Source organism: Triturus cristatus, chromosome 6 (genome assembly GCF_964204655.1).
Source record: "Triturus cristatus chromosome 6, aTriCri1.1, whole genome shotgun sequence".
In the NCBI taxonomy this organism is placed as follows: Eukaryota; Metazoa; Chordata; class Amphibia; order Caudata; family Salamandridae; genus Triturus; species Triturus cristatus.
In genome coordinates, this window is record NC_140589.1 from 1,267,364,227 (window position 1) to 1,267,384,821 (window position 20,595).

The following is a 20,595-nucleotide window of genomic DNA, read 5'->3' on the forward strand; positions in this document are numbered from 1 at the left end:
AACACTTCTTGGATGAAGTACTGACAGCCAATCAGATCTCATGATGAGATGTGTGGTTAGGCTTCGCCCAGATATATCTATCTTTTTAACTCTAATTTTCTAAGGAACTACTGAACGGATTTACACCATTTAAGCAAAAGGCACGAGTCTGAACTGAGGACTACCTCTTTGCCAAATTTGGTGTAATTCCGTTCAGCAGTTCGGGCTGTAGCTGCGTCAACAGGTCCTATGGGAAAATACATGGGGGAAACGCGTTTTGGGACCCCCCGTTTTTCTCGGCCCCCGCTTGACGAATCACCGTGAAATTTTCAGGATAGGAGCGGACCGGAGCTGGCCAAAAGTGTGGAAAATTTCGCGAAGATTCGTCAATCGGCGCCAACGTTATTCCAAATAGAATGTTGCGGATTTCCTTTGGAAAATAGGTCCTAACTACTACTACCTACTGGCGACTGCCAGTAGGTAATATATATATATATATATATAATTTACATTTTTATAATTACTCTTTTTTAACCGCATGTATTGCCTGCAAAGTAAAGACCCTGATTTTATGAGGGAAACACCATTGCTTGCTATAGGCAATATTTCCAATGGTGCCCCGTGAACACATACATCTATGAAGGCTAAGGAATGGACAGGGGGCTGTGAAACTGATGCAACTCAGAACTGCCAAGTAACACCATTTATGAAAATCACTCCCGGAGTATAGTCAAATAAGGCAGTGAAGTTATATGAATAGTGGCACTGTGCTCACACAATAAAGACAACCAGAAAAGATGCCTTACCATTACTCGCCCAGTCTCACTTGCATCCAAAGAGATAGTGTGTGCAACTTTATTGGATGTCCAAAGAAAACCATCATATCACTCTCCAAGCAGGGATAATCTGCTCTACAGCAAAGCAATGTTCTGCACTGAAGTACTCAAACACAAGGTTGAATGAGATGCACTGATCAGTTTATAATAAAGTGTGTCCATATGTAGAAAAGCAATAACTATACCCAGAGGTACTGATTTGTACAATCATTAAACAAAAAGTTGGCGTTAAAATTCATCATTAATAGAAAAACAGCACTTTATTTCAACAGCAATGTCACTGTTAACCATACCAAAAAAGTGGCATGCAACCCCACAGCTGAAGCCTTTATTATCTTCATTTTTACAATAAATGAAATAGAATTCTTCTAGTTCAGAACTAGCATTGAAGTTCCTATGTGCAGGCCTCCAGGGTGCCTCAAGCATGTGCAGAAGTATCATCAATAAGATTCATCAATGTCCTTCTCTTTATACCTTAGCCTAGGTCAGGGCATACATGTTTAGTGAACGGTTAGTGTCCAGCAATTTGCACACACATTAGAACAAGCCAACCAAGTCACCAAAAACCATTCTGACAAAAGGTGTTCTGTTAGTTGAGTCCAGGAAACCATGTTCACTTGATCAGATTCCATTGATGTACGACACAAAGTGACCACAAAGCAGATGAATGTAACTGAATGGCTATAATGCTTCCAATATGGCGTCGCTGGTGGACCTGCTCTGGTGTGTAAGTGGCACATGGTGCAATACCTGGGGATACAAATTTCCAAATACGTCACACCGAGCTGAGTTTCACCAGGCCACGGACTGAGTCTTCGTGCAAGGAGTCTTGGCTGGCAGGGCTCAGCACGTGCATGGTATGGCTGTGAGTCATTGGGTTGACCATGGGCAGCACCCCAGGTGGGGAAGGGGCTTCTTCTGGAGTTAGAAACTGGTGTCCCTCCAGCTGCCCTTTTAACTGCATCATGTCTGTCAACCCAGCTTCGGCAGCCAAGTTGGGCATGGAAGAAGGCGGTGTTGGCTGCCCAAGTGTGGCACAGGGTGCGCTTAGCGCGGTCTTTCCAGGCAGAGATGGTTCCTCGCCAGCTATGCTGGGCTCAGTCTGTAATAACGGTGTGGCCGCAGCCTGCAAAACGAATTTGGTGCTTTGAATGCACTGGTCTTGGTCACACTGCAGAAATGGATCATGGGAAAAAGGAGGAAAAAATATACAAAACCAAACCAAGATGTAGATGAGACACAATAAATAAAATTTATAAATGACAGACAGGGGGCAGGGGAATGAGGAGAAAGCAAAAAGTCATTAGTAATATGCTGCAGATAGAGTTTAGGAACAAACAACGCATGCATACCCCACCCAGCACCACCCGCATGCTTTGACATATACGATCAATGCCATTACTCAATCCCCATAAGTAAACTTTACGCCGAGTCAAAGCGTTTATGTGATGCAATTCTGATTTTTCTTTTAAATTGCTTTTACTGATTTAAAATAAGCAATCTTACAACGACCGACAACAAATAAAGACCTTGGTAAGGGAGAAAGATGAATAAATATTGCTTTTTATTTTTTTGTTGAATAATGTGGACCTTTAACTACAAAGATCATGAAAATAACACCTTTCATTACAGCAGTCCATCCATGCTTTGAAAGAGTAACTGAGGACTTTTGGAATTAGACTCATTAGATCGTGATACATCACTTGTTTAACTCCCAATAAAGGATTTTTAAATAATTTCATACATCTGTAAGGGACAACAACTCCCTGGAGGCTCGAGAAACCAAGATATAGACTAAGGACAAGAAGGACAGATAAAGAGGTACACAAAAGGCTCGATTCACATGAGTAAATGGAAGTTTAAAACAGAATTTACCTTACTTGTGCTTGCCAAGAATTCACAAAGACATTCCTTATTGGTGTAAATTAATTTATATATGTGGAGGTCTCCGCTACGAGCGCTACATCTCCACTCCTGTAAATCCCACTCCGGTGGTGGGAAAGTGTGTGCTTCAAGGCGTAGTTAGCCGTGGAAGTTTGTGAAGACCCCAAACGTGGCTGTTTGTTGCATTCACAATGGTTGCCTTAAATCTTTTTCCAGGTAGGGAGGGGAATGTATCACCTCTATTTTTAATAGTAGTCTAAGGAAAAGGTTTCTCCATGGGAAAAAATATTTTCCTTACAGAGAAAAAGGAAGAAAAAAGGGAGCGTTTACACAGGGAAGTCTATTTGACCTGTACAGATTTCTTCTCTATGGATAATTCCGCCCAGCAGGAACTGCATCATGCTGGGAATGACATATGTTCCATGAATGTGCATAGAAACCTGTACCAGGCGTACCTGGGAATGATTGTGAATTTCAGAAAGAGGTGGATCTACACTTGAGCATGTATATAAATCTGTAAGTACAGTTTTGAAACTTTCTACGTTAATCAGGCCCATAGAATTTTGCAAAGATAACTTTTTCTACCTTTTCTTGAAACGGAGAAGTTCTTGAATGTCTCTAAAGTACTAATGGAAAAAGCTCCAGGAGGCAAATCAGAAAACTACAAATTCTCAGACACCTAAAGGAGGAGATTTCATGGAGGAAGGATTAAGTTGGAAGTCGGCTGTTGATCTCAAAAGTCCTGATGATGAATAAATTGTGAGGAATTATGAAAGGTAACAAAGAACAACTGTGTACACAGCTTCAAGGACAAACAGTTTGAATTGGCAAAGTTCCTTCAAAGGGACCCAATGTAGAGATTTAAGAATACATTTTAAGTAATGCTTCTAGCGCTATTTGAAATAAATCTTAGCTATTTTGAATTTTGCAGTTTTTTTTTTTTTTGCAGCGTGTTTTAATACCTTATAGGATGGCAGCACAACAATTAGATCGCTGGGTAATTGGAGATTGGGTGACAGATTTTAGAGAAACCACCTGGTGGAAGTGGCATGTGGGTCTGATGCGCTTGAGAATGCAATTTGCAGAGGAAATCAAGGTGTTAAGACTTTATTAGATTTACAAATGTTCTGACTGAAAAAGATGGAACTAAGGTAGACCTGTTGAAGATGTGGAAGTATCTAGGCGACCAGATGCACGCTGATCCAACTCATTTTGCTGTCCTCGTCAGACTCCTCAAATGCTGTCTGCTTTATTTATTTATTTATTTGTAGAGCAGCGATAGTGGCTGGTGGGCCTTCTAAAGCCCTGTTGAAGCGAGAAGGTGGCTAACAAGGTGTGGTAAGATGCAATGCCACACAATATCAGCAGTTATCTTGTACTGGAACAGTCATCTTTGATGTATTTCAAAGGCCTATTGGAGCAAATGTGATGCCAGCATTTTCCTGCCTCTTAGGAAGTTTTATATGGGACAGAGGGAGATAAGGGAATGTGTTCCAGAGAAAGAGGCCTTGCATGCAGTGCATTCTACACCAAAAGTATTTGTATATAACCAGGTGTGGAGATACTTTACAAGAGACTACCTCAAAAACAAATGAAATATAAGCAGTTGCAGCCTCTGGCACCTTATCCAAATGATCAGGCCAGGCATTTTAAAGCTGTGCTGGTTGCTCATGAAAACTAAGATAATGTTGAAGAGAATATGCTTGGTGTGTGGAACTTTCTAAGGTGCTGAGTGTGGATTCGGAACAACAATCATAAATATAAAACCAAGAGAGCTCATAGATCAAGTAATGAAAGATTCCTATTTTGAGAACAATATTTGGTGGTCAATCTGGGGCCTTCTGAGTCCCATTCTGTGGAATGCGTTCCACAATAACCAAAGGAAAAAAATCTATGTTCAGTTCCCCGGAGCATTAAAGCACAGCCTGGTCTGAGGAACTGACTCCTATCCTGTTTCTGGTTTCCACTTACGTTTATTCATGTTACTGCCTCTTATCTCGATTTGTTTTACGAAGCAATTTCAAGAGCCTGGAAGAGACCACTGAATATCACATGATCTATATTAGATGCTCTAACACATCATTTCGGTCCATGACAATGGAATTTGGCTCCTATGTATTGTAGAGCTTGGCTTGCTGCACAAGACATAAAACATTGAGTACAATCCAATGATAAAACAGCTGCCTTGTTTCCACATTCTGAGTAATCTGTGATGAACAGAATAGTTAATTTGGCAGACTTAAGAGTTGACCAACACCTTATTCACAGTTATGCAAAATAATTGAAATTTCCAGTGAAATGAATGATTTACCACTTGTTGCTGGTGCCTGACCAAAATGTCATGTGACATCACAACCGAGGTCGCTAAAAAGAGTCTTTGTAGGGAATGCTTATCAATTCTTTTCAATGAGCAGGTCTATTCTTCTCTACTACCCTCTGAGGGTATTTTGCTCCAGTTACGGCGCTCGGGCCACTCTATAACAGTATCATTCCATTTAAACCGAAACCTAAAATGCCGCAAAATAAAAGAGGGCGTATGGTGTGCTCAATGGACTCTGGCAAGAATATACCAGAAAAGACATGAATCAAATTTAGCATTTTGCACATAGAGAAGGGGAGACTCCACTAACCTACTGAATGCAGAGGCCCAATAGCACAACTATTCAGCGATTGCACAAAACAGTGCCCCACAGCAAACAAAACGGATGTGCACACACATGTCAACAACATAATCAATATGCATATGCCAATTCTTACTACTTAACTGTGCTCTAAGAAGTGGAACCTGGGAGTCAAAATCACACAACCATTATGTCACACCCCATCACAACAACCACTATTTTGGAGAAGAGCATCCCACCATGCAGTATAAGGAGTGTCCCGTCTAACGCAATGGCATACAATCTTGAGGACTGTCACTATGCAAAGAGCGCAATAAGAAGAAACCATCTATAGATCTAAATTCAGGAGACAACTGCATCCCGGGGGGACTGCAATATCCATGCGCCTTGGAGGTAGGCTCAAATCTAACAATTTTCTAAGTTCATTCATACTACTAGGGAGCACATCAACAAACGTGTTGCCCCCTCTAACGTCCTCTACAGCTGACCCGCTCCCAAAACCATTATAACACCTGCTGACCATGAGAACGGCGGCCATGCTGTGAAAATGTCAACCAAAACACTGACTGCCTCATGGCTCAGTGACTGCTGGCAGCCTAACACTTCCTACCATTAAGACTTATTACTTAAGAAAATTAGATACAGAAGAATGGTGATATGAAACCCTATATAAAACTCAGTAGTTACTATTAATTTTAGTCTGTAGACAGGCTTATAAAAAAAGTGTTTAGAAGATGCATTCATCATATAATACTTTTTGAAGAAACTATGAGCTCTGAGGACATGTAGAGACGAGTTGAGAAATAAATAGACATCACCAGGAGCAAGACTTCAGCCGCAGCAGACACGGCCAGAGAAGAGACACAACAAAACAACCGAATCCACCAGCTCAGCACAACATAACATGTGGCAGGAGTTCATAGGAGAGTGCAACTGAGGTAGTTTAAAACATACTTCCAATGTACGTTCAATGCCACATCCAGCTGCCACTGCCAACAATAACAACAATGAAAGGGACATGAATCGATGAATCAAACAACTAACCTCTGAATACATAATTAAGCTTGGAAATCAAAAAAGGATTTCATTTACTTATTTGAAGAAGTTCTTTTGGGATCCAACAGCAGAGTGTTGGGTCATGCTGTACCGCAGCAGACACAAAGGGCGAGTTGGCACTGACAGCAATTCCACAAATAAAAAAACAACTACTGTGCCAAACACGAGGGGACCTAAGAGGTAGTAGCCAAGATGGCAGAGATTATGAAAGAGGAAATATCTCAGGTAGGCTCTATGCTACTCTTCTATACCAATATATGTGTGTCCTGTAAAAGAGTGGTACAATACAACCACATAAAGCGTTGTAGCAGTGAGGGCAGCCAGCAATTATTTCAAAACAATTTGTCCATAAGGTGATTAATGCGGTCACTTAATGCAGTGGACAGCTCAGAGCCTTCTCCATCTTAATTAAAGACCTTTCAGACTCTGACTTGAATGTCTTTGATTAGGGATTATTTAGCGAGCTTTTGTGGCAATGAGCTTAAGCGTCACAGAAGCTGAGGCGATTTATGGGCTGACACGATAAAAACAAAATGTCCAGCCATTAGAAAGAATATGGTGTCAAATGGGATTTCATTATAAAAATATCCTGCCAATTGACAGTCAGCTCCAACATAAGCCATTAAAGCATGGTCATCTACTGTAAAACCCATTGTAGGAGCTAATTTCCCCATAAATACAGTTTTTTTGGCCTGAGGTAAATTTGTGAGATATAATTGTTTTGAGTGATCTGCAGATCCTCTTACACACTGATTCAAAAATACACCATCCCCTTTTAGAAATTACTCTACATGCCCCCACTGTTGGGAAAATCAGAGTTGCATCATAAACAAAGTAATACATTTAGACCACAGAAAGCCATTTAGTCAAATCAGAATATTCCGTTGCATATTTGAAGACAACATTGCATTCTACCAGTGAAGGCCAAGAAAGGATGTCATCATTGTGTGGCGGCTTGCTTAGCTTCACCATTTTGCCATTATCTTTCATTCTGAACATCAATAGCAATTGATGAAGAGACAAGAGCAAAGAAAGCTGTATAGCCATTTTATCAAAGGAACCTTCAACAAAACAACCATTGCCCACCCCCGTTCTGACATTGGTGCCGAAGAATGCATGGATGGTTGTTATTATAGAATTTCACAATGGCTTTGTGCCAGTTATTTTCATGTTTATCATACCAAGAAACATTTTCACAACCATTCAAGACATTTTCCACATGAATGCTGAGAATGCCTTGGGAGATGATAATGATGGAAACGCTGTTGCTGTACTGCGTTCAGAAGTGCCCCGTCGCTCTGCTGTTTAGGCTCCGGGTTAGGCTTGACCTCGTTCTGAAAGTCTTCTTGAGTGATCAAGCAATTATAACATTGTGGGTGGACATTTTGGCATTGCTAGCTCTCTGGTGCTAAGGTTAATACCTTGACACCTAAACGGAAACCCTTGTTGCATTATCGCTGTCATAGCCAGGGATCATTCCCCCTAATACCAAGCCATCAGTGAGTTGGTTAGTTTGTTAGTGCAGGCAGGGAGGCATTTGCAATGATCCTGATGGACAACACTATGGGATGGTCCCTACCATGTTGCTCTGAGACTGTGTTGCCCCGTACATTGTGATACCATTAGAGGGTTCCACTGCCTGAGGGGAGTCCGGCTGCACGATTCCTCTTCTGTCGATGAGACTACAGAAAGACAAATCATCACTGTTATGAGCTATTCAATTTAGCATAAATAACAAATATAAGCAAGTAGATTAGAAATGCATTAAAATCAATTATTTAGGTTTCATTATAGCACCATCATCTGCTTTGTTCACCAGCCACATTCTAAGAAGTTGTTCATTTTTTCACCTTTGATCCAAGAAGATAAATAGTACCTGTAATACCCAATTAGCCATGTAAGTATATCAGTTACCCTGGTCAGAGAGCTTTTTTTTAATTTTAATTTTTTTAACACAAACTTTATTGAGTATTACGGATATATACTGTGCTACCAACCATACAATTTTAGTTTTTTCCAATGACATAGTAGTTACAGCCGTGTCAGGGTCCAAACAGGTGTCATTGACTGTCTATTTCCAATAGAACATAGTGCCATACACATGTCTGCAGTATGTGCAGAGTTCAGTTGTAAGGTAACAAACAATGGTATGATGTTAAGTGTCATATTTCGTAGGCACCAGAACCCTCCTCCAAACCAACACCCACCCCCCTAAATAAACCATTCCACTAAGAAAACAATTGCCACAGTGGTGGAATTACACCTTGCCAGGTGCGTAGTACCATGTGATAATCACTTCCAATAATACAAAGGAGAGCAAGGGAAAGGATCATGGAGCTGGTCAGTGAGCTTTACTAAGGGATTGTTCTTTTAAATCACAAGAAACTGTAGAATAAAGGTTGAGATTTGGCCAATCTGGTGAAGTCAATAAAGCAACTGCGTTAGAACGAGTACAGCTGTGTGCAGAGAACAATAGCGTAACAATAAATATGTGGATTGTATCTAATAAAAGAACAACATGCAGCATGGTCGCAACAATGGGTTGTTTCTTCGCCATTTTGATGTCTTGATAATGATGGCTTTAACAAATGTATGTCATAAAGACGTTCTTACACATAAATTTAAAAACTGAAAGCGATTGGTCAATGATTAGAGTCCTTGGCTTTGCATGGGATTGAATATGACATTCCCAATGTCTCTGCTCTGAGGATCTAATTAACAAACTGCATTTTGTAGTACGTTTAGTAGTGCTACACTACCATTACCAAAGAACTACAAATCGCAATTCAGAAGACCTCTGCCACTCCTACCTTTTTGTGTAGATAACTCTGCCTAATATGCAGAGATCTCAGCAAATTTATGCATATGTTTTGGTAGTAATTGTGGGAAGGACCAGGGAGAGTGGCTGTAAAATTAAGAATGCTTACTCTTAAATGGGGGAATTTACAGAGGGGTTTAGGTAGAGACAAACAAATACAAATACTGAGTCACAGAAAGAGTAAGCCGATTGCTATTCACAAACTAGGCTTATAACGTTACTACAGCCCAAACGGTCCTAAAATAGAAGTGAGTGTACTCCAGCTCAGCTTGAAGTAAGTCTAAGGAGCAGGTCTAGTATCACATATGGCCACTCACAAGTACAACAACCCTCTCCCATAGAATGGAAATAAAAACATAACACAATACCTCAGAGGAAATAATATTAAATACATTATTTCAACTTTAAAATTGGATAAAAAATAATAATAATACTATTTTTAAAAATACTGAAGTTACACTTTTACATTAAAAAAATATATAAATATATTTTAAAGAAATCCAAAATCAAATCATTATTAAATAAATGTATAATTTTTTGCTATAATTTGCCATAGGGAGATCTCTGCCTACTTGTGAAAAGTTAGTAGTATACTTTACACTTGTAAATTCAGTTTTAGCTGTCGCGTTCCCCTCAAATGAGGGATTCAAGACACGCAAGTCTGCACTTAGGTATAAACCTACACTCGGAAATAGTGAATAGCAAAAATCTGTAAACTTGCACATGGGTAAATCTACACTTGTATATTTACATTTGTGAACCGGACACTGATAGTTTTTAGTCACCACCACCAAAAGGTAACACATGAGTCAAAAGTCCAGTTAACTACTGAAGTATGAAGGACCGCAGTACCTAGCATGACAAAAAGAGTAACTTTTTATCAGACTCCATCAGATCTCCTTAAATTTCAAGAGAATGCACAATTATTACGTTTTTTAGAGTGAACTTCAAAGATAGTAATACTTTTATATGAGTATGGATTAGAATAAACTACACTGTCTAATTATATCTCCACTCAAAAAACAAATAGTAGAAAAAAGAAAACATTTACGAAGAAAACATAAATCTCCCAAGGACCGTTTACTTCTTGTCACGTAGGAAAGTTTCATCAATATAAATCAGCTGGAAGCATCTAAAGAGGGTCCTCTTCGATTGGGTGCTTGCTAGACAAATTGTATCAGTGTCACTCACAAAGAGAGAACATTACGGTATGAACCCACTGGTGTAACAAAATGTGAGGGAGCCCACCTGCAAGGTACGTGGAGAGGCCCTCTCTGGACTCAATGAGGAGCTCTCCAGCCAGGGTATTGTGCTGAGGGGGCCCCCTGGAGCTTGGGTACCCCCCGCACAGCAGGGGCCTGTGTTACGCCACCACCAAAAATGTGATCACAACTTCAGTTATAGTACCCACTACTGGCTATCACAGCAAAATCTGACAATGTACAACACCAACGCCTTCATGGCAAGTTTTGAGGTAATTCTGATTTATGTGGAAACTCGCATTTTTGTCCAAGTGTTGTGGGAAAACCCCAAGCGGCAATACTTCATAGCCCCCTTTAGAAGTTTGGAGGAATAGGTTTGGGTATTCAACACACCTTGTAAAAATATAATTACCCCATGGTCAGGTATTTACCGTCTGTGGTAAAACACCTCTTAGTCCGAGTTTTTAAAAGGAAAATGGGGCATAACATGCAAAATCAAATTGTAACACCCCCAAATTCTGCATGTTTTGCCATATCTATCAAGAGCAAGATCACTGACTCATTGTCATTGAAATTGCTCTACCCCCCTCGCAGCTCAACCATCAAGTGAGGCCTTCCCCCGAGCCCCTGCCCTCTCGAGTGCTGGTGTTCGAGGCTGTCCTCCACCCGTAGGTTTTACCTGCGCCTCATCCCTTGTGGTCCAGTGGACCTCTGTCTCCTTTCTCTCGCTCTGCTCTTTCTCTCCGTTTTCACTAGTTTTCCACTGATTTCAATCTCCCCCTTTTACTCTCCTTCTGTGTCTTTCCTCCGTTTTCACTAGTTTTTTACTGATTTCAATCTCCCCCTTTCACTCCCCATCTGTGTATTTCCTCCATTTTCACTGATTTTTCACTGATTTAATCTCCCCCTCTCACTCTCCTTCTGTGTCTTCCCCCCACGTTTCTTGCACCTTTCACTGCCTAATTTCCACTCTTTTTGCCTTTTTCTGCCTGTTATTCCTTGCCGCTGCTGCCCCTGCGGCCCTTCCCCCCCAGCACGACCAACGCGACCAGCCCAATCCAGCTCCCCTCCCCGCTCCCGCCTCCCAGCTGTTCAGCCCTCCCTGACCCCTACTTAAAGGCGAGCCCATCTGCGCCCGTCCACGACCAGCGCCAGGAACCCTGGACCTCCGCAACGCCAACGCTACGACCCAGCGGAATTCCACGGTCTCAACCCAGGACGCAACAACAACTGCAAGCTAGCATCACCCGCCAACACCCATGGACCCTTCAGCTGTCACCGCTGCCGGCACACCTGCAGCACCGTCAAGACCACAGACCCGGCGCAACCCGCCCGCAAGACCACAACCCAACTGAAGACCCTGCGATGCATCCTCAACGTCCGATCCCTTCACAAACAAGATACCGAAATCAGAGAACCTCCTCGACAGCACCACCCCGGACATCATCTCCCTGCATGCCATTGTGTCCACCAACTACACCCTACTGGGAGACCTCAACTTCCACCTCGACAACCAACTGGACCCCAGCACCACATCCCTCCTGGACAACCTCCACAACATTGGACTCCGCCAGATCGTGACCGAAACCACGCACTCAGCAGGACCACCCTCGACCCCCTCTTCACAAAAGGTAACTCCATCACCTTCAGCAACACCACCGAACTCCCATGGACTGACCATCAATGCGTCCACTTCACCTTCAGAACACCCACCATCCACAGACACCTGCACCTGCTCCCAAGAAGAAACTGGACCAGAATCACCGACGACCAGCTAACCTCATCACTCAGAAACTCCACCCCAACCATCGCGGAAAACGACGACCCCAACACCACAGTCCGAACCCTGCACAGATGGATCTCCGACAGCGCCAACACCATAGCCCCCTCAAGAAAATCAACAACATCCACGCCAAGAAAGCCAAGTGGTTTACCACCGAACTTCGAGAGTCCAGACGCACTTGCCGCCACCTCGAAAAGGCCTGGAGGAACACCAAATCCACAGAAGCCCACAACAACTTCAGAGCCGCCACCAACGCCCACCACCAACTCATCAGAAAAACGAGGAAAAAAGCGATTGAAGACAGAATCTCCACTCACGCACACAACAGCAAAGAACTCTTCAACATCATCAAGGAGTTCGCCCAACCCACCAGCGAGTCCATCAACATCCCTACATCACAAGACCTCTGCGACAAACTCAGCACCTTTTTTCACCACAAAATCAAGAGCATCTACGACAACTTCGACGAAGACAACCAACACACTGAACCCTCACCAACCACCCCCAACACCCTGAAGCCAGCGATCGACAACTGGACAGTCCTCACCACCGAAGACACACTGAAGACGATGAATTCAATCCACTCCAGGGCCCCCATGGACCCCTGCTCCACCACATTTTCAACAGAGCCGCCAACACCATCGCACCCATGCTCTGCCACACCATCAACCGCTCCTTGGCAACCGCCACGTTCCCCGACGACTGGAAACATGCCGAGGTCAACCCCCTCCTCAAGAAACCCTCAGCGGACCCCACCGACCCCAAAAACTACAGACCCATCTCCCTGCTCCCGTTCCCAGCAAAAGTCATCGAGAAAGCCATCAACAGCCAACTCGCCACATTCATCGAAGAGCACAACATCCTCGACTCCTCCCAATCCAGCTTCAGAAAAAAACACAGTACGGAAACCGCCCTCCTCGCTGCAACAGACAACATCCGCACCCTACTGGACAAAGGAGAAACAGCAGCCCTCATCCTCCTTGACCTCTCAGTGGCGTTCGACACAGTCTCCCACCGCACCCTAATACGCAGACTCCACGACGCAGGGATCCAAGACAAGGCCCCAACTGGATCCACTCCTTCCTCTCCGGCAGAACGCAGCGGGTCAGACTCCTCCCTTTCCTCTCGGACCCTACACCTACCACCTGCGGAGTGCCCCAGGGGTCCTCCCTCAGCCCTACACTCTTCAACGTCTACATGGCTCCGCTCGCCCCCATTGTCAGAACATACGAACTCAACATAGTGTCATACGCAGACGACACCCAATTCATCCTCTCCCTATCCAACGAACCCAATACCGCCAGATACAATTTTCGAGAAGGCATGGATGCCGTCGCCAAATGGATGAAAAACAGCTGCCTACAACTAAACACCAACAAAACAGAAGTACTCATCATGGGCCCAAACCCCAACGCCTGGAACGACACCTGGTGGCCCCCCGCCCTCGGCAGCCCGCCCACCCCCATGGACCACGCACGCAACCTGGGAATCATCCTGGACTCCGAGCTCAAAATGGACCGCCAGATCAACTCTGTCTCGTCCTCCTGCTTCCACACCCTCCGTCTCCTACGTAAGACCTTCAAATGGATCCCCCTCGAACACAGAAAGACCGTCACTCACGCCCTGGTCAGCAGCAGACTCGACTACGGCAACGCACTCTACGCCGGAATAAACAAAAACCTCACCCGCAAGCTACAGAACATCCAGAACGCTGCCACAAGACTGGTCCTCGACCTGCCAAGACACTGCCACATCTCCCAGCACCTGCGCACACTCCACTGGCTCCCCATCGAAGCTAGAGTCACCTTCAAGATGCTCACCCACGCCCACAAGGCCCTCCACGACACCGGACCAGCATACCTGAACAGCCGACTCAAATTCCACGCACGCACCCCAGAGGACCCTACGATCAGCCCAGCTCTCCTACGCCGTGGTTCCCCGCACCAGAAAGATCAGATCGGTAGGCCGCTCCTTCTTCTTCCTCACGGCCCGAGCCTGGAATGCCCTTCCGCTCCACCTCAGACAGACAACATCGCTCCCCATCTTCGCAAGAAAACTCAAAACCTGGCTCTTCGACAGACCCCCCTACCCTTGATGGACTGGAGCCTGCTAACCCCCCGTCCCCAGCGCCTTGAGACCCTTACGGGTGGGTAGTCGCGCTTAACAAATGAATGATTGATTGATTATCTATGGGTCTTTTCTCCAGATTATGGCAAATGTGACCTGCCAGAACTTATCATGGAAAACTGCGAGCGTGAGAAAATTATCACACAACTCGTAATACCGATTCCTCTGCAAACATGTTTTCACAGGGATCGGAATCTAGCCCTTAACTTGTAATGAGGGACCCTGTTGTAACACCTCATGTCCCAATACCATAACACATTTTATCAGGCAGAACCAGGTGAGATGTGCATGGGTGAATGCCTTCTGAATGGGGGTGGGGGACAAGTGAAAATTCCGCTTGCACGTGCTGATTTCTGTGGTTATTCCTCATTCTGAACCAAAAACCCATAATGATGAGGTAATGCTCCACTAGGATATTACCCCACAATGAATTACCCTGCAGCATGCGTAATACTGGGTATCGTCTTATCTCATTTTTGTACTTAACTTGTAATGAAACTAAGGTGTCTTAGGTCATGGACTAAATTATCAACTCAAATAGAAACAGGCCAAGATATGTAACACTAGGAAAGGAAGGCAAACAGAACCAGTAACATCCAGAAGAAGATTACCTAATTCTACTTCTCTGTGAATCACCTGCAATTTTACAATCCTAACACTTTTTTGTGTTCAAATTATTTATTAAGCATTTATTTCACATCACAACAACTATGGCCATCAGGGGACACACTAGCAAATGTAACAGCAACTAAAATACAGATATCGTCACATCTAAGACCCATATTTGACATTAGGTGGGGCTGCGTGTCAGTGGCATAGGGACTGGATCAATAGTGAGACCGACTGTAAAAGAGAGATAGGAGAAATGAGATCTGGTAAGGTTTATGGTGGTAAGATACACCACACAAGTCTACCATAAAGGAATTCAGTTAAGCATCAAAATAATTTTGATCACAAATCTGGGGGCACATAAGAAGACAAGTAAATGCTACGAAAGATAGACATCACTAGGGAGCGGGCAGAGGGACTAGTGTGACTCCCCTAATGGGTCATCGTACGTCCAAGTTAGGGATCTACAAAAAGAAGTGGGCAGAAGACATTCTGCATACACGTGGAGAAGCAGTCGGATAATTATATAACAGACATCCACAGACAATGATTGGTTAGGGGTTATAGCAGTGTAAAGGAAGAGCTGATAAAGCCCAATGAAGGAGGTTCCAAAGTATGGCAAGTAGCTTCTGACCAAACAAGGGGAAATGCTGGTGAGGCCTCTATCCAGGGGCGGCTTCTCCGTTATGGCGGAGGAGCGTCGCCACACTGCTGGAACCAGCAGACGCATGTAAAATAAAACGATAATAAAGCAGTTAATAAAACTGCTTTATTATCATTTTATTTTACTCCAGAGCCGCCGCCGAGTCTTGAGGGTGGGGCCATCAAGAGCAGGAAGTGCATGTAGGTTTGTTCTCAGGATGGCTAAACCGACATGCGCACTCGGATATCTCCAGGCTATTGCTTGGCGATATGGGCAAGCTCACTAGCACAGGCTCCCAGTCCCTGCTGGAGCACAGAACCAGCCCATTCCATCCAATCCCCATGCTTCTCTTATGCTGGGTAATACCAGCATGAGAGTAGTGTCTGGATTGGAGCAGGGGACTCTGGGAGTCTGAGTGAACATCGTCTGATGAGGCGGCAGACGTCAGGCTGCAGGTACGTTTTTATTTGATTTATTCCACTCACTCCATACTGCCCTGCCGATTTCCCCAGTTAGCGGCCACCACTGCCTCTATCACCTGGTGCATGTGTTCATACAGCAGTATAGTATCCAGAAGCAATCCCACTAATTAGCATACAATGGGATGAGAAAGGGTAGAGAAAGGAGGGGGCACATCAGAAGGAGCTGGGGGAGAACGAGGACAAATAATAGTGAGCGGAAATGCCCAGTTGATTGACCAGGTAGAAAAGAGTAGTCTATATGAAGAGCACCATCACCACCTATTTGGTAGGGGACGTATGTAAGAAAGGGGTCAGACAGCGCAGAAATATTGTCAGGAAAGAGTAAAACCAAAGGGTTCAGAGCATGGGGTTTGGCTGCGAGGACCTTTCAAAATGTCCCCACATTGTGTAAAAGATGCATATCTGAACTTTCGGCCGTTAAATGATCCTCTCATAAGCCACCATTTTGATCATTTATACTCGAACCTATTTCAGTGGATGGGATCTGCAGAAGATTTCCAAAGTCTGAGAATACATCAATTGACAAAAGTGAGCGCCGTGAGCGCATGGCCTACTTGCCAATGGCGAGTGTCTCAAATGAGATTTCCTGTGGATATCAGTCATGTAGTGCAGCAGTGCAAATGAGGCAGATGGTATGAAAGTTGGTCCATAAAAGGACTTCTAGGAGAACCATACCTGCGAACAGTAAATCATGAGATTGGGTCAGGATCACAGAACATGAGAAATTTCACAGTTTGAGCATATCTGCAGCAGTTGTAGTTCGGGCTCATGTGGCCTAGGCGAAGTCCCTGGGCGGACCTTTATCATACAATATTTAAAATAGGCAAACTTGAGTATTTCTTCTCTTACACTTTTTTTCTGAAACAAAAAAATATCATAGCATATCTCGTCATTAAATGGCAACCCCTGTTTATTCTGCTATTTGAACATGAGAGCCACAGCTGTCAGCATGGGAAAAGAAGTGTGAATAATTGCACCCAACAGGGAAGAAAACGTATGAATTGACCACAGATCCTGAAATATGTGCAGACCTAGGACAAAGGAAGAGAGTAGGGGGACATCCCCAGTTTGGCTTTTACACAGTGGGCCAGATTATTCTGTTTCCAGAGTTAAGAGGGGTGTAGATCAAATTCTGCTCGAATGGCAATACAGGATTTCAGTTGACTGACTATCAAGAGGCCCACCAGGGTGTGGCCAAACGCCTCCTTTCACACCTGTCATTATGGCTCATCATTCCCCACCTGAAGACCCTCGTTGTCCCATACAGGAGCATGCAGATTAATTTAGAAGTCTTGATTCATGAGCATGTTGGCATAAATCCAAGCGAGACTCGTGACACACTTTATGGGATTGTAATCAACCGGTGAATCAGGTATTTTGGAAGCACTACCATGTCAAGGTGACTCCCTGTTGGCAGCATTTGATTTCTGATAAGGACCCACACTGGTTTGTTCCGACACATCAGAAGCAAATGACCGATATAGGACAGGTGATTCACCAAGTAGTACATCTTCATGTGAGGCAAACATAGGCCAAAACTCACTGTAGTCGCGTGGAATTTCAAAGATTTACCCTCAGTCTCAGTCCACCCAAAAGAACCTTATAAGGAGACCCTCAATCTCCGACAGAGTGGCAATCGTAAATGGCAGGATAGCATCGCAAATACATAGCAAACCAGGAAGTGGCAATAACTTTAGCTATCCGAACCTTAACCCAAAGAGATAATTGAACGCCTGACCTATCTGAAAATTTGTCAGACGACTTTGCTAACAAAGGCTGAATATTATGATGTGCCATTTTGCTCAGACCCTGATTTATCAAGATACCCAACTATTTTGGTTTCAACAACATGCATCAGAAAGGGTGGGTACTCAACGCAACCCTAGTAATAAATAAATCCTTGTATTGTAAAGCGCACAGCTACCCGTAGGTTTCCCGGCGCTGGGGGCCGTCGGGAAGATTAAGCGAGCTATTGCCCAGAGTCGCATGGTGCTGGGCAGACCCCTGCCGCCGGAGCCGGGGATCGAATCATGATCCCCAGCATCTGGCGTCAGTCACCCTAGCCGCGGCGCCACACCTCTTCCACCCTAGTACTGGATGCAGACATTAGCGGAGCTTCACCTGTGGCCCAGTTAAGACAATAACCTGAAAAAAGGGAGAAATCCTTGATTATGGAATGACACAGGAATGGACACCGGAATTAATAGGGCCATCATCGTCCCCATGCAAGAGAAGTTTCTGATAACAGGTGCACTGGTTTAACCTAATTATGCAGTAGGGTTCACCTAAGACCACAACAACCAAAAATTAAACGTAACTTCTATCTTGTTTATATCTGACCGTAGGATGCCCGATAAACTTTAGCTCTCTCTTCACCAAGCAACCCAGCATTTCAAGATGGCGTTATCATAAACCACCAAAGAAACACATGCGTAATGTACACAGCGGCTACACCCAAATTCGCACCAAATGAGGATGCAATTTGTATCATCGGCTCCACTGTCAAGTGATCTAAGCATGGCCCTTGTTCAGCTAAGAAAACTCCATCAAGCTAACTTTAACAAAGGCAAAATAATATTTTTGCATCTAAAACTCGTGGAACGGCAGACAGCATTGGGGCTGCCTGGTGGGAGAAGGGAACGACTTCTAGTGTCTTCCCAAAAATGTATGAAATCTGGGCCAATGTAAAACATAGTGGATCGTTGCCAATCAGCCAAGGAATCAATGACCAGCCTCAGAGTTCTTCTGACAAAAGAAAAAGCTTAAAGTATGAGTTAGATAGAATGTGTGGGGCACAAACTGTACTTAGTGAAGTATCTTGTCAGAGAAACAGCAGAACAAAAAGAAAAAGGCATTTCAGTAGATGATAATAAAATTAAATGTAAATAAAAATTGGATTGAGTTGTCATTTCTGCCTCTGTATGTATGTTTGTGTGTATGAGGTACATGTACAGCCAAAACGAAAGGCAATGGAGTGCTGTTCCGTGAGTGAGATAACATATTATTAAAACATTGAGTGAAATATGCATATTCAAAGACCGAATCAGCCAACAAAATGTCATCAAATGTGAGGGATGCAGGCAGAGGGACTCTCAAAAGCATGGCATTTGCCACTTGGCCTTTAAGGTTTGAAGTCATGTGGAGCAGTGGTTCTTACACTTTTGACTTCGGTGAACCTCCGTTGAATAACTACCCGGGGCAGGGATGCCAACCGAAGCAATTTCAATGAGTTGAACCTCAAATTTTACCCAAAAATATAGAAACAAGTATTCACAAATGAAAAATAATTGAAAAGATCGAAATGTTTATTTCAATGGGAAGGTTGAAGATTTTCAAAATGTGATTTTATTTTTAAAAGATGAATTGCTTTAAAATTTGAAATTTTACATCTTGCTTTTTAAAAAAAAAAAAAAAAAAAAAAATATATATATATATATATATAGAATTAATCTGCTAATATTATTTCACTTTCTAAACAGTTGTGGACTCCCTGGGTAGGTTTTGTGTTCACAGACTGGCTAAGATCTGGTGATGTAGAGAACATTCACTTAGGGTCGTTAAACAGCACACTCGTGTGTACAGCTAGCAAGAACAAGTGTTAAATTAGATCTTTCACTCTACTGTTTCTCTCAACCATGCTATAGCTAAATTAGGCTCACATATTATTTTTTCACCACCAGATTTAGACATATGAGACTTGAAACTTTCAGATCTATGATTAACTATTGGTATGAACACCATTCTAGCGGATTGTCATAACTCTACCAACATCTATGTCCACACATGGTGGACATGAGTTTTATTTCATCAGAAATGCAGACAACATTACACATAACTACAGCTTCAGCCCAAAATCTTCTAGAGCCTTCTGGAACAAGGTAGAGTTATACCTTGAAAAAACATAAACCACTTTAACTCAGTCGTCTCCCATTGTCTGAAATACTACCTTCTATACCAGCATTTCCAATTGCAGAAACACTGTATTTGCTTTATGCAACCTTAGGACGTGAACCCTTCCATGTTTCATTTATTACTATTCTTTCCTCTTATCTTTCTTTTTTCTCCCCTACTCTCTACCTCTCTCAGTATTGTCTCTCTTACCTCACTATGCCCATCATCTAAGCATGTTGTGTACGATCTTTTACCGCAACCAGATGTATTGTGTGGCTTTATGTGATAATTTCTGACCATGTATTGCTTCTTTATAAACTTAATAAAACTCTTTTGAAACGAAAAAACTGAATTTAATAGTTCCTAATTGTGCTTATTGTAGTTTTGTAAAATGTATTTTTTTTTAGGAATGGCGATACATTCCTCCAAATACAAGGAATTCTCGTGTTTTTACGGCTTATTTCATTAAATTCCCTGACTCGTGGAAATATTCTGTCTGCCTGCAAGCGTAAGCGCTCGGAGTCGTGACAGGTACAAATGTAAGCTCTACTGCCCTAGATTTCTACATTTCTCTCGGGCGCAGTTCCAGGAAGCTGCAGCTCACCAGCACTTTTATATGCACGCCTATTAAACTGTATCAAACCAGAACCTTTACCTTAAACGT

At 43.3% G+C, this 20,595-nt stretch overlaps 1 protein-coding gene across 3 annotated transcripts in view; it reads right to left on the reverse strand.

Annotated features, from left to right (window-relative positions):
• Positions 1–939: 939 nt before the first annotated feature.
• Positions 940–20,595, reverse strand: part of ZDHHC14 (zDHHC palmitoyltransferase 14) — a 455,930-nt gene continuing 436,274 nt past the window's right edge. For 2 of the 3 annotated variants that reach the window (XM_085612222.1, XM_085612220.1), the window contains 2 exons: positions 7,956–8,058; positions 940–1,986 (listed from right to left, as the gene is read on the reverse strand). In XM_085612222.1, the coding sequence (XP_085468348.1) occupies positions 1,591–1,986; positions 7,956–8,058 (499 nt within the window). In that variant the 3' untranslated portion in view covers positions 940–1,590. The remainder of the gene's footprint in view (positions 1,987–7,955; positions 8,059–20,595) is intronic. The other variant, XM_085612221.1, reaches the window with a different exon arrangement.